Genomic DNA, 15,796 nt, shown 5'->3' on the forward strand with positions numbered 1-15,796 from the left:
GAAGAGTGGACATTTCTAAACAAACTCCCATGGAATTTCTTTTAAAGGATCATGGGAAAACTGAGCCAGCCAGGAACTCAAATTTTAACTCTTAGCCTCCCTATTTCCTTGTCTCTGTTTGTTAAGGTGCACCACTCCTAAGCATGGATTTTGCCCACCTCCAGTATCCAGAGATATCTCAGTGTGCATCATCACCAGGCAGGGACACTTCTCAGCCCTGGTGCCAGCACTGTCACAACTTGCCCTCTGCCCAGTCTGGGTGCACCAGAATGTTATGTACAGACTTGCCCAAACAAGGACATTGCCCACATGTGAGCTTTGCCAAGTTTTCTTCTCTCCAGGAAGGTTTTAAGAATTTTCCTGTTTCCCTTTCTCATTAGTAACAAGGACTACTATGCTGCTGGACAGCTCATGTTCCCAAAGGCCAAGAAGCCTTGAGGTCACTGGGTAGACCAGGGGGAGGACATTTCTTAATATTTTCTTCCCTTGTTTAGATAAGAACGTGGAGCCTTAACACACCACTTGGTAGGGCTGGGCATTGGAGGGACTTGCTCTGCTCTCGGTTCTCAAGCCCGAGTTTTTACCTATCCCCCTCTCCCACTCGCCTAACAAGCCTTAACCTTGGCTTTTAAAATCGGAGGTGGGGCAAGGTTCAAAGCTGCAGCCAGGGCGTCTGTCTGTCTGAACCTCTGGCTTTCTCTGTGCCGCTCTCTCTATCAGTGTCTGGGGTCTTTATGGATGTCCTTGGGTCTCTCTGTGTCTCCCTGTGTGTCTGCATCTTAGCGTGCCTGTTTCTGTGTGGTGCCTGTGTGTGCACCCTCGTGCTGGGGTAGGCAGCCTAGAAGCACCCAATCCTGTCTTGCGGGCAGCCCAGGAAGGGCTTCTGGTCCCACTCTTTCCCTTCAAGAACCTCAGGCGTTAGACCCTTGGAGAGGCCGGAGGAGTGCGGAGGCAGCCTGGGTCGGGGATCACTCTGTATCAGCAACTATTCGAGGGCATGCACGGAAGGAATGAGAGACAGCCGGGTGGCGCTCCCAATCTGCAGACAGCTGTCCTGGGGAAGGGCAGACAGGCTGAACCGCAGGCCGTCCCTTTCCCTCTTACTCTGCCCCTACACCCCAGTGTCCCGAGCTCCCGAGACCAGCAGAAGGCTGTCTCATCCCCCACGCTCGAAACCCAGAGCCCCCAGCTCACCTGTAGACCATGAATCGCTCACCCAAGAACGCCAGAACCAGCCCCAGGGCCGTGAGCGCCAACAACTTGGCCATGACCGAGCAGCGTCCTCCTTGGCAGTTAGAGGACTGGGACAGGGACGGGGACCGAGACCGAAAGAGGACCGAGACTGAGGCCAGAAAGACAGATACTGAGTGCAGGAAAGAGGGAACGGGGAAAGACTGAAGGACAACTCCCTCCAGAAGGCAACACCTGGAACCACTCCTCCTCTGTGGCCTCTGCGGGGTGGCACCAAGGGCTCTGCCCTCCTGCTAGGACTAGTGCCTCGTGGGAACAGGGTGGGTCGAGTGAGGCTCTGGGGCTTCCCACTTGCCTAATGTGGTTGGTGGCCCCTCTGTCTGTCTACCCCATATCCTTTTCAGGGGCGTCCCACTCCCGGTGGGGTAGAAAGGCTCAAGTAGCAGAGGTCCCTCCTCCCCAGTCAGTGATGGTCAGAGTCCGGAGTGTGTCGGGGGATAGGGGAGGATGAGGAGATGCCGGACCGCGACTGACTCTTTGGCAGAGACCGAGACACAGACAGGTCAACACCAAGACGCACGGAAAGGAGACCCTTGCCTAGTACCTGCATCCTTTGGAGCAGAAAACCCCAAGAGTGTTCTTGGGAATCTGAATCGCCCGTCCACCAGACCCCTTCCCGCTCGCAGGGAGTGGACTGGACTGTTATCTGCACTCCAAGAGTTGGAAGTTGGAGGAGGATGGGGCGGGGGGGGGGGGGGGGGGGGGGAGGGAGCTACGCTAAAGGTGCCCTAAAGGGTGAAGGAGTCACACTGGAATGCAGACATCTTCGTGGGATAGGAGAGGGAACTTGTTTCTTCCCAGATCCCAGAATGTCCGACCCCTGCCTCTCCTACCGCCCCTCCAAGGGAAGAGTAACGGGATTTTCAGCATTATGCCCATTTCACGCGGGTGCGCGCGCGCGCACACACACACACTCATACACACACACACACACACACACACACACACACACACGCACGCACACGCACACACGCACACACGCACACCTCACAGCGAATATAAGCGAGAGCACAACTCTCCGGCTCTTGCACATCTGAGCTAGTAAAGCTCGCTAGCCAGGCTTGGGTTGTAAAGGGTGGCGCCCGGACTGCCAGTGAGAGCCGCCCTGGAAGAGTGGGAATATCTGAGAGTCTGGAGGCTAACGAACCACAGAGGGGGAGGCACTCGTAGGAAGCGCTGTTCCCTGGCGATGTTTTCCCATCCTAATTTCCTCAATCCTGCCTTTCCTAAGCGACTGCCCGCCTGTGCCCTGAAGGTCCTAAGTGCTCTTAGCATGCCCTTTCGAATACCCGGCCTGGGACAAGAGAGGGGAGTCGAGAAGGGCACGATGACCGGCAGGTCGAGAAGGAAATGGCGAGGAGGAGGGGAGGTGGGGGCGGCCCCGGCCCCTGGGGAGGCCTCCTGGCGGAGGGACGCTGGAGCTGGCCATTCAGGGACGTCCGGGATTCTCACAGGCCCAGCTGAAGCTGGAGAACATTCCAGACCAAGGGAAGGCCACTCTACACCTAGTCCGAGTGAGGAAAGATGGAAACCCTGCCCCGAGAACAGCGGGCAGGCCTTGAGAAGACTGCGCCACGTAGATGCAGTACAGACAGACTAAAAAGTGGAGCCGTGCGTTGGGCTGGAATGAGGTTGGAATGGACCTAGGGACAAGGGAGTGTAGGTCAGAGACTTGAGTTTTAGGGATATCAGTCTGGTCCCGGGGTGGAGGGTGGATTGGAGGGGTGAGGGGAGAGATCAAGCAGATGTAGAGGAAGAGGAGATGGGGGTGGGGGCCTGCTCCAGACTGTGACTGTGGGAGTGAAGACGGGACTGTTGAGACCAAGCTGGGCTGCTATTGGATGGGAGGGGGCTAAGGGAGGGAAAAGCCGAGGATGCCTCTGATGTTTTCAGTCCAAATGCCTGGAAGGTTGGAGGGGCCCTGGATAGAAATGAGGAGGAGAGGAGTGTTTGGGAAGCCCTGTCGATTTCTGTGGTGAGCATGTTGACTTTGATGACAGTGGAAAGTATTACCAAAGTGAGAAAAAAAACTGGCAAATTCATCTCAACCATCATATGTTAAGGCCTTACTGCGCTAAACACCCAGATAGGTGCCAGGAGAGATAGTTAAAATGCCAGGACTCTGTAACCCTAATGATACCATTTACCTAAATGAAGTGCCACTTATGTCTAATTACTGTACACCCTCGTACCAATTGTGGGTATGATTAAATGAGTGTTAGATTAAGAACCAAAAGACCTCTAGTGACTTGGAACCGTCTACCTCCTGTGGCCACCTGCTCTGCCTTGGGAGAGATGGCACCATGTCAGCTGAAATCTGACTCCCTGTCACAGTGCCCTGGGAAACCGATATGGTTTTTTCCAAAGTTACAGTTATCCCTTCCACACGTTGGCTTTCCCCATCGGTTCTGGGATGTATCTTGGGTCAGCATAAGAAACTGAATGTGAATTTAGTGGGAGTTTTTGGAAAGTGCAGAAGACAGGCTAAGGCCAGCAGGCCACAAAGAAAAGGTTTCAAAACTCAGAAATGCTTAAAATATATGGATAGCATTGTATGTTATCAACCCTAATTTTACCATAAAGTACTGTCAACACCCCTTCAAAAAAAAGAAAAGAAAAACCTTCTGACTTGTTCTGTGGCATGAAGGAGGCCCAGGCATTTTCCTAAGTTTTTCCAGTCAGGCCCCTCCTTGTCACTGTTGTGCCTTGCCACTTTGGCCAATCTGATGGCTGGAGGTGGAACTAAAGGGCTTGAATTCGCCCTTATCTCAGTACTAGTGATTCAGAGCATTTTTTCTTGTGTTGTCTCCTCATTCTCATGGAATGACTTGGAAAGTCTGCATGATGAAGACTGTCCATTTTACCTACTGGGATGTTCCCTTCTCCAACCATGAGATACCCTTTTCTTCCCTATGCCAATTGACCTCAGTTTCTCCTGCAGAATCTCACCTGTCAGTGGATTCAAGACCCTCCACCAGCCTTGCATATCACTAGCGTTCATAAAATGAAATGTCTAGATGGAGATTGGGACGATTGCAGAGCACAGAGGGATTATCACCTTCATCCTCTCCAAAATCACAGGAGCATTTTTGATGACTTGCGGTTTGTGAAGAGTCTTGGATCTTGTTCAGAGGGCAGTCTAGCCTATTCCCCCCAGCCTCTTTTTAAAAACATCTCTGTTAGCATTTCATTTTCCTCTGTGACTACTCACAGGGGAAAGAGGACAGATCTCTGCCCTACTGGATGGAGCAGGCTTCTCCAATGACCCAAGTCCTCCTTTCTGCCCTGATCCTGACCTGGAGGTCTAAGGGGTCGGCCCACAATTGTTTTCCTTGCCTTGATTTTATCATTATTATTTCTAGCATAACGATAAATATTACGGTGACAAGGCTCATAGTCACTTTGCTTACGACCTTATTGGAAAGGCTCTAATTACGCCTAGTCCCTTATTTATAATGTTTGCTCTTGGTTTCCTTTCTGAATGCCATTGTCAAAGTGAAAGTCTATTCATGCCTATGTTTTCTAGTGTTTTAACAGGTTGAAGTTGATGGTTAGAGGTGAACCTGCCTGAGCCTTTCTCACTGAAACACATTGTTGATGCATTTAAATAACGGTGCTGTATTGTTACCTTGTTAATAGATTGAATAGACAGTGAAACAAATAAGGAAAAGACATTCTCGGTGTTGATTCACGTTTGCCCAGAACAGGAATGATCAGTCTGCAGAGGAGGAAGCTTCCTCCTCACTGGAAGTCTTCACACCAAGATTGAACTCTTAACTGTTGAGGATGTGGTTCAGCCTGCAGGGGAACTGAACCCTTCTGAAGTCAATGTTTGATACTCTGGAAAGCAAGAGCTCTGGCTCCTGAGTTCTACCCATTTCATACCTAATCTTTGCTTCATGGCGGTCATCAATTGGGTAGGGGAGGGAGACTGGAAGGGGCATTCCCTGAGTTTGGGGACACATCTTCTTTGTGTGACCTCTTCATATGTCTGTCTCACAGGGCCAGAGGGCAGCCAAGGGATCCTTAGCCTCCCCTCTTAAATCCCTTGACCTTGGATTTCACCACCATGACTTGGCCCCTCTCTCAGTTCCATTGGGAAGTTGTTCCCAGAATCCCTACTTGGGGGGAAGGTTCAGACAGCCATCCCTTATTCTTTGGACTTTGCTCCCAGGATCCCACCTGCACCCACCCTACCATTTCAGCTCCTATTGACTCTTCCCTTTCCCCATTAGAATGGGGGTCCTTGAGAACAGACTGTCTATCTCTTCACAGATATTTGAATCCCCAGTCCTTAACACAGAGTCTGGCACATGGCAAGCCCTTCATAAATGCTTGGTGATGGATAGACTAGGGATGACTTGTAGGGAGGGGACAAGGATGTCCCTAGGCTCCATTACCAGGCTGGGAGCTCAGTCCTGATCACCCTGACTAGTCAATAGAGAACCATAGAGTTAGAGAGAGTGATCTAATGCTAACCCTCCAGATTTTATAGACAAACAAGCTTCAGAAACTCAGGGAGGACAGTGACTTGGCCAAAGTTACTGCAGAGAGCTCTCAACTGAGCTGGGACCTGGAAGTCTCCTGACTCCTGCTCCAGGCATATGTGGGTGGCTGAAATCTCTGTGTGGATGTGCAGTGAGGAAGATCAGAGCCCCTGGGGAATACTTTTTCTGGGAGAAGAGGCCCCGGTTGGCTTATTGAAGAGGCTCTGAATCTTCCAGAAATCACCATATCATGGATCTTACTTTGTGCCTCCCCCACAGTTCAGCGGGATCACCTTTCCTGGGTTTGTCTCATGTTAGGATGGGTCCAGCCATGTCCACCTTCCACTGCTCCCAAGTCAGGCCTCACCCAGAGAACCTGGAACACCACTAAGCCCTCCAATACTGAAAGTGACTCACACTCAAGAACTCCCAGTCTGATGAGGTGAGAGATGAGGGTCACTCAGGCCCCAGAGAATACATTGCAGGGTCCACTCTCCCTCTGAGTGCAACATTCACCTGCAAGAGCAAGACACATCCTTCATTCTGGGGTGACCAGTCAGCTCTTTCCCGGCAGATCCTCTGGCTTTTAGCACCAACACACCTGAGAAGGGAGAAAGGACATGTGATCCAGGTGAAGGATGCCCAGAAAGGTTTGCTTCTCACTTTCCACAGGGGGAAGGGAAAGTCTGGGTAGAGAAAGAGTGAGGAACCCTGAGGGAGAAGGGCTGAAAAGACAGGTATCTTCACCTAATTTTGCATTCAAGGCCAGCAGGAGCTTCAGGCAGTTGGCTAACCACAAGGCTAACCATATTCCACCTGGCTACTCTTAGGTAGGCACCTGCCTAGGTGAAGGCAGGCACAACATTCCTTTCCCACATCTGGCTCATATCAATGTGGGTATGAGTAGGTTCTCCCTGAATGCTGATCACCACTCTTGTGGTCAACCTGCTGATGACACTCTCTGGACCACATTCAGCTGGTCCTGGATGGACAACACTCTCCATTTCTGGATCTGCACTTGAAGCCATTTCAGCATGGTAGGACTGGCCAGCATTTGAGCCCCTTGGCTGGACTCTTTCAGAGCCTAGGGCCCCTGCATTCTCCAATGAGAATTCTGGAGAAGTTCAAAGACCAGAGACAGTGTCTCCCTGTCCCTCTGCCCTGAAGAGTTCTCTGAGAAGCCCTCCCCCCATGAGGAAGGGGCTCCTCTCTCCTGTCTGCCTAGGTAGGCAGCCCCCATCATTGGGAGTACCATTCAAGCAGTCCCCTTGCCCAGCAGGGCCTCCTCACTGCACCAGGGACATAATGGTGGTGCCAACTACAATCTGCTTCCCAACCAAGGAAATGCCAAGTGCAGCTTTTCTGTATTTGTTTTTATTTACTTCTCTTCACCTGGAAGACCAGGCCTTTCTTTTCTTTACCCAATAAGGACTTCTGACCCTGAGAGGCTGGATTACAGGTCACAGTACAGGGCTTTATGGAACACTGTACCCACTAGCATTTTTTGATGGTACACAGCAGCAACTGTACTCCCCTGGAAGACAGAGCCATTGTTGGCATAGACTGTGGTCACAGTGGGCTTCTCGGAGAGAATGTTCTGGATGCGAAGCACCTACCAAGAAAGTGAGCCAGATTCATGACCCTTTTCGCTGGGGACCAAGACCTCCTGTTGGTGTGGGACTAGTCAGGGACATTTGTCTTTTGGGACAGTTCTCAGCAATCAGACAGAGCCTGCAGTTTCTTTTTCTTTTCTTGGGTTTTGGTTCAAGTGCTGAGAACATGCATCTATCTGCTTCTCATTCATCTTTCATCTTTTGCCCAAGGCCTGGAAGGCTGCGTGGGGAGCTTGATAAGGCCTGAGAATGTGCCTGATGATGTGAATCTGGGGTGATGAAAACCTGGGAAACTTGTTGCTGGCCTCATATACATAAAAAGAGAGGAATGAGGCCACATGGGTGGGGAATAATAACCCTGCCTCTCTCTCTTAAGCTTTTTTCTTGCTCAAATGCACTTTCTCACCAAACTGAAGAAAATATTGGGAGGGCATCCTCCTGGGGGAGGGAATCCTTCTCTGTGAAATTATTTTCAAGGGGCTATAGGCTGGCCATCAGAAATCAAGCAGTAGTGACAAACGAATTTCTCACCATAAGTCATAGAGTTGTCTGAAACAACAGACTGTGCTTTAGTTCAAGGCTTTGAACTTAGTTAAAGTTAGAAAGTTTTAAAAATTTAAAGTTTAAAAAAAATTAAAGCAAAAGTTTAGTTGAAGTTTTGGGGAAAGGTTGTGTTTCAGTGCAACATAGCTTGTTGGCTATTCGGTGCTCCAAGAGCTTGGTTTTTAGAGATGGAGACTTACCTTTTGGGAAAAAAGCATCAGACTATAGACAGTGTTCTGGAAATTGATTTATGGGGAGAAAAACTGTTGAATGTTTTTCTGTTTTCTAATTCTGGGTGTGTAAAGGGCCTGTCTGCCTCCTCCAAAGATAAATCAACTTTAGGGCTTGAAGCTAAAAGAGAGGTGGAAGCATTCGTTGGTAACAATAGCCAAATGCCAAGCAGAGCCACCCCTGTTACCAGCCAGAACATCATGCAGCAATATAGTATCTTGCACTGATCCTGAGCTGGGGGGAGGGAGATGGGGTACTGTCCAACCAGCAGGAAACTGACCCAGCAGGAGTAGGGCAATGACATCATGACCTCACTAGAAGACATGGTGGCCCTGTGGCATTGGAAGCATGAATTCCCTGGGGCATGATCCTTTTGTGTGTTTTCTTCTTCATGTTTTCCCTGGTTCACATGTGAACCCCACATGTATACCTCTCTAAATACATTTCCTAGGGAAATACAATATCCCAATGAAGGTGTATTTGTAGGAATGTGTAGCAATGTGTGGTTCTGGGGGACATGCTCTATTTATAGCAGGTGACCAAAAATCTTTAAGTCTTATGAGCTTAAAGTTGAACTAGGACTTCTTGTCCCTGGTACCTGCACTGATTTTGCTATTGTTATTTCATTAAACAACATGTCTTTAAAATAATTGTATCCTATGGCTGATAAGTAAAAGAAAACACATTGGTGGGGGTTCATGAACTATGATTTGTTTTATTTTTTCATGGTTGCAGACCAGTGGAGTACCTTGAGCCTGGGGAAGTTCAGAGATGGGCAAACCCTTGATCTCAATGTCACCTATGTGTGTTCTACTTCATTAGTGAACTCTGAAATTCCTTTACCTAATCATAATCTTTTGCTATTCCCTCTTCCCAATGCCTTACAACCCTTAACTCTTTTTCATTCTCACCATGCCCTCTTTCCCCTGTACTCCTCACTACTTTCTCAGGTGACCATCCCTGTCCTGCCTACACTCTCCTCAATTTTCTCTCTTGATGCTTTGGTGAACCCATTCAAATCCATGCTAAGCCCTTCCCTAATCTCAAATCCATCACTGCCTTGTGTATTGGGTGCAGTGACTGACCCAGCGTTGCATTATTCCCTTCACTTACCTCCTTCTCTCACACTGCTAAAGGAAATCGCAAGCCCAAATTGACTGTGCCCATTACAGATTTATGGTATCCATCTCAACGGGGCAGCTGAGATGGCTCCCAAAGAGTTGGAAGCCGGCCTAGGAGGGAAGATAGATCACCTCAGTGTTGAGGCAATATTACTTTTTGGAGAACCAGAAACTTAGGTTCCAATTTGTTTTTCTCTGCTCACCTCTTCCAAAACCAGGAAAGGAGCATCTGTTGCCCATGTAGTGGTGCCTCCCACCCTCTCACTCCAAACTCCTCAACAATGAGGCTAAGCTCTTGCTCCTTTCTTGCAAGGTGCAGTGAGGCCAAGGGCCAGCCTGGTCCAAGATCTCCCCAACTTTCCCTTCAGTCCAGCTCAGGCTGGGTGAGGACAGCAGCAATACCTCCCTTAACAAACATATTCCTGAGCTCCTCCCTGGTTTTGGACCTCTGGAAAGTTGCTGCTGACCAGTAGGGACAAAGACAGCAGGAGGCAGATGACTACATTATCCAGCCTTGCCTGCAACCTGGGTTGAACAACACTGTCCACCTCTCCATCTCCATTTTTTCCCTTTTCCCTTTCTTCCCCATCATAGCCTGGGGAAATCACTCAATTTGAAAGGTACATTGCACATATATGGGTCCATTGGCTTTTGCAGGTTCCTAAGGGAACAGGGAGACCAGAAATAAATTTGGAGAATCTCAAGGCATCCCTTGTTATTACAGCCGGAGACAGAAAGTAGTAAGCACAGAGAACTCAAAGACAGATGCTGTATGCCCTCAGAACTGGGGGCTGGGGTAGGAGGAGCTGGGGAGTCACTCCAACCACACTGAAATGACAAACAACTTTGAAAGCTGTAAGAACTATGCTCCAGGGTATGCAACTGAAAAAGCTAGAAAAAAGAACAAATTGGAAAGCCCCAAGTAAATACCAAATTAGAAATACTGAAAAACAAAGGCGAGGTTAACAGAATTGAAATTAAGAAAACTATTGAACAAATAGATAAAACTAAGAGTCGGCTTTCTGAAAATACCAGTAAAACTGATAAAACTTTGGTCAATTTCATAAAAAAAAAAAATAACAAAGAAGAGAGCCAAGTTACCAATATTAAAAATAAAACAGTGAACTCGCCTCTGAGGAGGAGGAAATTAAAGCAATAATAAGAAATTTCTTTACCCACCTGTATGCCCATAAATATGACAATCTAAGTGAGATGGATGAATATTTTAAAAAAATATAAATGGCCCAGATTAACAGAAGAGGAAGTTAAATACTTAAATAACCCCATATCAGAAAAAGAAATTGAGCAAACTGTCAATGACCACCCTAGGAAAACATCTCCAGGGCCAGATGGATTTACAAGTGAATTTTCTCAAACATTTAAAGAACAGTTAATTCCAATACTATATAGACTATAGGGAAAATTTCTGAAGAAGGAGTCCTACCAAATTCTTTTTGTGATACAAATATGGTTCTGATACCTAAATCAGAAATACCCAAAGCAGAGAAAGAAAATTATAGACCAATTTCACTAATGAATATAGATGCAAAAATTTTAAATTAAATATTAGCTAAAAGATTATAGCCACTTATCATAAGAATAATACATTCTGATCAGGTAGGATTTATACCAGGAATGCAGAGCTGGTTCAGTATTAGGAAATCTATCAGTCTAATTGGTCATATCAACAAAAAACTAACAGAAACTATATGATTATCTCAATAGATGCAGAAAAAGCTTTTGACAAAATACAACACCCATTCCTATTGAAAACACTGGAGAGCATAGGAATAAATGGAACCTTCCTTAAAATAATAAGCACTATCTCCCTGAAACCATCAGCAAGCATTATATACAATGGGGAGAAACTAGAGGCATTTCCACTAAGAACAGGGGTGAAAGAAGGATGTCCATTATCACCACTGTTATTCAATATGGCACTAGAAATGTTATCTTTAGCAATAAGAGAAGAAAAAGAAATTGAAGGAATTAGAATAGGCAAAGAAGGAACTAAGTTATCACTCTTTGCAGACAATATGATGATATACTTAGAGAATTCTAGAGAATCAAGTAAAAAAAAACTCCTTGAAATAATAAACAATTTTGGCAAAGTTCCAGGTTATAAAATAAACCCACATAAATCATCTGCATTTCTATATATTACTAACAAAGTCCAACAGCAAGAGATAGGAAGAGAAATCCTGTTAAAAACTACAGTAGACAGTATAAGATGTCTGAGAGTCTACCTACCAAAACAAACCGAGGGACAGTATGAATACAATTAGAAAACTTTTTGAACAAATAAAGTCAGATCTAAATAACTGGAAAAACAAGATGTTCATGGGTAGGTTGAGCTAATACAATAAAAATGAAAATTCTACCTAAATTAATTTACTTATTCAATGCCATACCAATCAAACTACTAGAGAATTATTTTCTAGAGCTAGAAAAAAATAATATCAAAATTCATCTGGAAGAACAAAAGGTCCAGAATGTCAAGGGAATTAATGTAAAGAAATGCTAGGGAAGGTAGCTTAGCACTACCAGATCTCAAATTGTATTATAAAGCAACAATCATCAAAACCACTAGATACTTGAATAAGAAATACAGGGGCAGACCAGTAGAATAGGTTAGGTACTCAAGACACAGTAGTCAATGAATATAGCAGTCTACTGTCTGATAAACCCAAGAATCCCAGCTTCTGGGATAAGAAATCACTGTTTGACAAAAACTTCTGGGAAAACTGTTAAATAGTGTGGCAGAAATTGGGTATAGACCAATGCCTGACACCATACACAAGAATAAAATCCACATGGATACATGATCTAGGTATAAAGGCTGATAATATAAACAAATTAGGGGAGCAAGGAATACTGTATTTGTCAGATTCATGGAGAATGGAGAAATTTATGACCAAACAAGAGATAGACAACATTATGAAGTACAAAAGGAATAATTTTGATTACATTAAATTGAAAAGTTTTTGCACAGACAAACCCAATACAACCAAGATTAGGAAGGAAGAAAAACTTGGGAAAGAATTTTTGCAGCTAGTGCCTGTAATAAAGGTCTCATTTCCAAAACATAGAGAACTGCATCAAATTTATAAGTATAAAAGTCATTCACGAATTGATAAATAGACAAAGTATATGAACAGGCAGTTTTCAGAGGAAGAAATTAAAGCTATCTATAGTGATAAGAAAAAATGCTCTAAGTCACTACTGAGTAGAGAAATGAGAATCAATACAGCTCTGAGGTACCACATAACACCTATCAGATTGGCTAACGTGACAAAACAGGAATATGAGAAATGCTGGAGAAGATGTGGGAGAATTGGAACACTAATTCATTGTTGGTGGAGCTGTGAGGTAATCCAACCATTTTGGTGAGCAATTTGGAACTATACCCAAGAGGCTACAAAAATGCGCATACCCTTTTACCCAGCAATATTGTTTCTAGGACTGTATCTCAAAGAAATCATAAAAATGGGAAAGGGTCCCACACGTACAAAAATATTTATAGCAGCTCTCTTTGTGGTGGCCAAGAACTGAAAATTGAGGGTATGTCTGTCAATAGCTGCACAAGTTGTGTTGTATGAATGTAATGGGATAGTGTTGTGCTACAAGATCTGATGAACAGGAAGACTACATAGGACTATGGAAGGACTTATATGAACTGATGCTGAGTGAAATGAGCAGAGCCAGAAGAACATTGTATACAGTAACAACCACAACGTGCAAGGACATATTCTGGTGGACTTAGCCCTTCACAGCAATGCAAGGACCTAAAATATTTCCAAAGTACTCGAGGCAAAATGCCATCCACATCCAGAGAAAGAATTACAGAATTGGAGCACAGAATGAAGCAGAATATTTTCTCTTGTGTTATGTTTTGGTTTGTTTTGTTTTTTCTCATGGTTACCCCCCTCCCTGTTCATTTTAATTCCTCTATGCAACATGACTGATGTGAAAATGTCCTTAACAAGAATGTAGGTGGAGAAAACCATATAATACTGCATGCCACCTTGGGGAAGGAGGGGAGAGGGAGGAGAAGAAAAGCTAAGACATATGGAAGTGATTGTAGAAAACTGAAAACAAATCAATTTTTAAAAATATATTAAAAAAAACTGTTATCCATCCAGTGACCCGCCATGATTCCAGAGAAATGATGATGAGAAGACACTCTCCATCCTCTGATGGATGTGATGGGGTTAGGGGGCAGAGCAAGACAAACATGTTTTGTAGAAGGTCAATGAGGGAATTTGTTTGACTTGACTCTACATATTTGTTTAAAAGAATCTGTCTTTCTCTTGTCATTTGTTTTTGTACTCAATGGAGTGGAGGAGTGGGAAGGAGAGGAAAAAAGATTTCTAAACAATGGAGAGGTTGAGAGGAATTCTAGTGAGGAAGGCTGCAGCCACTTCTGGATGAGGTTACTACATCATTCATTGGGCTTTATTGTGTTACTCTGTGACAACAGAGCTCACAAAGGGTGGGGCCATCAGGACATATTTATACCATATTTATACCATAAAAACAAAGCATGTCAATAAAATGCTGTTGTTTTTTTCCCAATGCCACAGCAGAAGAGGGGTCAGAGGACTGGCAGTGGCAGGGGCTTAGGGAGATGGGGTTGGAGGGAGTAGATCTGTGATTTCATTGAAGGAGAGGATCATGGATAGGGAACCTTCCTCTACTCAAGCAAGTCAACACCAGCTTGGCACTTTTCCATAGCCTCCAGAGGTGCTGAAGGCAGTGAGAGAGTGACTTGACCAGGGTCCCACAGCCAGCACATGTCAGAGGCAGCCCTTGAACCCAGATCTCCCTGACTCTGTCTGAGGCAGGCTTTCCTTCCACTCTTCCAGCAAGCAGCTGAAGGACCATGAAGTGAATCAAGGAAATGAGAATCGTACTGAATAGCCAGTCCTGGCTTCACTCTGCAGGGCTCACTGTTGGCTCACCTTTCCAGAACTTTCTGTACTTTGTGCCCTAGGTCAGGTCCTTTCTCTTCCCCTCTCTTTCTCCCCAATTAGAAGGTGAGCTGCTTAAGGGCAGAGACTGCTTGTGTTTCTAATCTAGAGGCTTAGTGTCAGGCATACAGGAAGTACTTAATAAATGCTCATTGACTGAATAAAATCTAACTGCCTTAAATTTCAGAGGAGGAAACTGAGGCCCAGAGAGATAGAGAGTTAAAAAGTAGCACAGTTCAATTTGAAAACCAGGTCCTCTAGCCACAAGCTGCTAATCAGAGCCCTGTGCAGTGGAAGAAATGGCTGGCCAGAGAGTGCATGGACAGCTTTGGCTAACTGAGGCTTTGCAGGTGGTAACCCTGTGGTCAAGGGGGGAGCAATGTGGCCCACTGAGAAGCCCCAGGCCAAAGAGGAGAAGAAACCTTCCTGTACCTTGAAAGCAGCTCGTGCTTGATGGTTTTCAGGTGGAAAAGAGAATCGCCTTCATACTGAAAGATTTCCACTGTGAATTTCTTCTGGGGATTATTCACCACATACAAGTACACGGCATTGTCTGAGGAGGAGAGATAGTAGCAGCCTCAGGAGCAGCTGGCTTTCTCTTGTTTCTTCCAGGAGTAGAGAACCAGCCATTCTCACTCCCATGTCAGAGCAGAGCTGCTAAGCAACTTCCACTCTGCCTGGAATCCTAACAATTCACTTGTTCTGTCTCCTTGACTGCAGCAGGGAGGTCTCCTGCCCCTTTTGTATATACGGGTGTCAGCCAAGACTGCCCTCTCTGCCCATTGCCTCTGCCTCCACACTCTTGCTTGGCAACTTCATGGCTCAGGGTTCCTTTCATGGGAACCCGACATCATCCAATGCCTGCTGGACATTGCCTCTGGTATGCCCCATCACGATCAAGTGATGCTCATTACCTTTCCCTCCAGATCCATCCCTCTTCAGAATTTCTTACTGTTGACTCATATTGAACTGATGGTCCACTTAGATCTTTTTTCAGTTCTATATAAGCACAGTTTCCCAACTCTGCCTTTGGGAAGTTGAGTTTTGGGCAATTAAGGTGGAATATATATACATATACATATGTTTATGTATATGTATATGTATGTGTACATGTGTGTAAATCTTCCACTTATCCTTGATTAGTTTCATTCACTATTCTAGCCTGACTATCAAACAATAAAGGACTGATAAAACATCTTCTGTGGGCCAGGACTGGGTGCACAAGCACAGAGATGGAAACAATCCCTACTTTTGAGGAGCTGGGATTCAGGTGGGAAAGACGACTAGTCCATACAAAGATGTACAAGGCACAGACAGGCAGTGACTCAACCCCATGAGACACAAGGTGGTTTAGGATGTGGGGAGGAAGGGAGGAAGGGAAGGAGAGAGGGTCTGAGCAGTTGAGAAGAAGCAAGGCAAGCAGAGGGAAGGAGGGATCCTCGCTTTGTGAAGTGACTCGCCCAGGGTCACACAACTAGGAAGTGTCTGGAGTCACATTTGAACTCAGAAAGATGAGTCCCGTGCTCTGTGCACCAAGTCACCACCTACTGGCCCCGAGAATATCTACATCCATAACATCT

General features: G+C 45.9%; 1 protein-coding gene across 1 annotated transcript in view; it reads right to left on the bottom strand.

Moving 5' to 3' along the window:
* The window catches only part of LOC140532342 (serum paraoxonase/lactonase 3-like), a 33,458-nt gene extending 31,668 nt beyond the window's left edge, over nucleotides 1-1,790 (bottom strand). Inside the window, exon 1 of the mRNA XM_072650739.1 lies at nucleotides 1,195-1,790. Coding sequence (XP_072506840.1) covers nucleotides 1,195-1,268 — 74 coding nt within the window. The 5' untranslated portion in view covers nucleotides 1,269-1,790. The remainder of the gene's footprint in view (nucleotides 1-1,194) is intronic.
* Nucleotides 1,791-15,796: the final 14,006 nt, after the last annotated feature.

This window comes from Notamacropus eugenii, chromosome 3 (genome assembly GCF_028372415.1).
Source record: "Notamacropus eugenii isolate mMacEug1 chromosome 3, mMacEug1.pri_v2, whole genome shotgun sequence".
Taxonomy (NCBI): Eukaryota; Metazoa; Chordata; class Mammalia; order Diprotodontia; family Macropodidae; genus Notamacropus; species Notamacropus eugenii.